Below are 2,549 nucleotides of genomic sequence, written 5' to 3'. Positions count from 1 at the left end.
CCCATGTACCCAGACTTTGTGGACACCCTGTATGTATATATATATATATATATATATTATTTTGTTTAAAAGAGTTCCAACTCTGTCTGTTTTTTTATGTTTTATTTATATTCTTGTAAAATTAATGTGGGATATAGAATATGGAATATATAATATATAATATAAAAATGGATGGTACAATGAAATAAAGTATTGAATGTCTTATTGAATATATGGAATATGTCTTATTGAATAGATGAAATATTGAGTGTTCAATATAAAGGATTAAATATATAAAGGCGAATACGTATTTTCTATACCTTGTGGTATTTCATCATGGCCGGTATGACAGACTTTATATATATATAAAACACACACAAAAGGCTATAGTTAAATAAATTTGCTCAAGTACCATACACTGAGATTTAACTGAAAACTTTTTTATGAATAGAACCAGCCAGAATAAAATCTCACTGTATACCTCTAAAAATAAAATGGTAAAGGTCCCATCAGTCATGAATGACCATGGGATTACACCTAGGAAGTTCCCCTCCAAGGCACAAGTCTGGGCAAGGTTATTCTCATGGATGACCAGCAGTCGCCCATGCATACCGGTTTCCCCTCTCCATGCCACTAATGTTATCCTGGGGAAAGGTAAAGGCCATGATACAGCTTGGTACCAGTGATGTCACAAATCATTTCTATATCTGAGTGAACTGAAGCAACACGAAATAAAGTGTCTTACTCAAGAACACAACACATAGCCCAGTGTGAGAATCGAGCTCACTACCTCATGATTGTGAGCCCAGCACTCTAACCACTGAGCCATGTGCCTTCTACTGTGTTAATTATTTCATTTAAATCCCTATGTTTTATATTTTCAGGTTGCAAATTTGACGATCGTCACTCCCAATGCAGAAACTTCAGTTCTTACGCTTGTTATACTCCGGATATTACAAAACTTTGCTGTGAGACTTGTAAGAGACACTGCAAAACAAATATACCTGGTATTTAGAACTTCATTCTAATCATTGTTTTTCTTTTTTTTTTTTCCTTTTGGTTTCTTATTATTTTTTGAGCTGACAGAGTCATTACTGCATCGGATGAAATGCTCAGTGGCATTTTTACATTCTGAGTTCAAATTCCACCACAGTCAACTTCACCTTGCATCCTTTTGGGGTTGATGAGATAAGTACCAGTAAAACACTGAGGTCAATGTAGTTGACTTAACCTCTCCTCCAAAATTGATGGCTTTGTGCCAAAATTTGAAACCATTATTATTTTTATTATTATTATTATTATTATCATTTCTACATCCAGCTGTAGAAACTCTACTAAATCAGATTGGAGCCTGGTGTAGCCATCGGGTTTCACCAGTCCTCAGTCAAATCGTCCAACCCATGCTAGCATGGAAAGCAGACGTTAAACGATGATGGTAATGATGATGATGATTATTATTACTACTACTATTATTTAAAATTTTTATTATTATTATTATTATTATTATTATTATTATTATTATTAGGAAAAATCTCAGCTTTATTTTGCTGTGTATGATGGAAAGTGTCAGCTGTCTACAGCCAGCAGACTAAGGTGACACTTGTTTACTGGTCATGCTTCAAGAACTCTGTGGAGGACTATTGCAGTTCCAAGCAATGGTGGTTCTTGTAGGCATTCTATCTTTACATCTGTACCAATCATTTTGAGCCATGTCGGTAGTCGGGTGCCGATATTTCCAAGCATGCCAATCACTATTGATATCACATCCACTCTCTTCATTGCCCACAACCTGCATATTCCTCACTTCAATTCATCATTGTCGTTCACTTCTTCCGTTGTCACCAGGATATGCTATGTCAATTATCAGCCATTTTTTTTTGTTTTTTTTCTGTTCTGTTCTGTTCACTACAACAATGTCAGGTTTTCGATGTTTAATCAGATTGTCAGACTGGATCATTGCATCCCATAGGATTTTTCAATCCTCATTCTCAGCTAACTCTTTCTGGGATTTTGTCATACCATGTCTTTGATCTTTCTAGGCCATAATTTCCAGAAAGCTCCCAATGGATCATTCTTGCCACATTGTCATGTTGCCTTTTGTATTCATGTTGTGCCAATTTCAGGCATTCACTGCTAATAATTCACTGTCAATAATTTTGTGCCTTCATATCCATACTCACCAATTCATTCTTTTACCAATTTCATCATCATCATCATCATCATTATTGTTATTATTATTATTTTTCAGTAGTTTTATTTTTATAACGTGCTTTCACTTCACTACCGAGCGCAGCTCTGTATGCCTTGGGTATGTGCTGTGGTTTGCTGTGATGCTCTTATGGTTACTGTATTGAAAGTGTTTTGCGTAGGATGTGTGCAGTGCCCAGTAGTGCAATTTTCTGTATGTTATATATATTTGTTAATCCTGGTGTTTTTATTATGTATTTGTCTGAATATTTTTTTATTATACCTAAGGCACCTACTATGATAGAAATTGTTTCTGTTTTTAGATTCCACATTCGAGTTACCTCTATTTCCAGGTTTTTGTATTTTGAAAGTTTCTCCATTTC

General features: G+C 34.9%; 1 protein-coding gene across 1 annotated transcript in view; it reads left to right on the top strand.

Annotated features, from left to right (window-relative positions):
- The window catches only part of LOC106874515 (A disintegrin and metalloproteinase with thrombospondin motifs 18), a 42,166-nt gene that overhangs the window by 30,986 nt on the left and 8,631 nt on the right, over positions 1-2,549 (top strand). The window contains exon 11 of the mRNA XM_014922269.2: positions 864-986. Coding sequence (XP_014777755.1) covers positions 864-986 — 123 coding nt within the window. The remainder of the gene's footprint in view (positions 1-863; positions 987-2,549) is intronic.

This window comes from Octopus bimaculoides, chromosome 30, assembly GCF_001194135.2.
Source record: "Octopus bimaculoides isolate UCB-OBI-ISO-001 chromosome 30, ASM119413v2, whole genome shotgun sequence".
In the NCBI taxonomy this organism is placed as follows: domain Eukaryota; kingdom Metazoa; phylum Mollusca; class Cephalopoda; order Octopoda; family Octopodidae; genus Octopus; species Octopus bimaculoides.
Note: the sequence above shows the minus strand (reverse complement) of the source record. Positions and strands in the feature narration are given on the sequence as shown.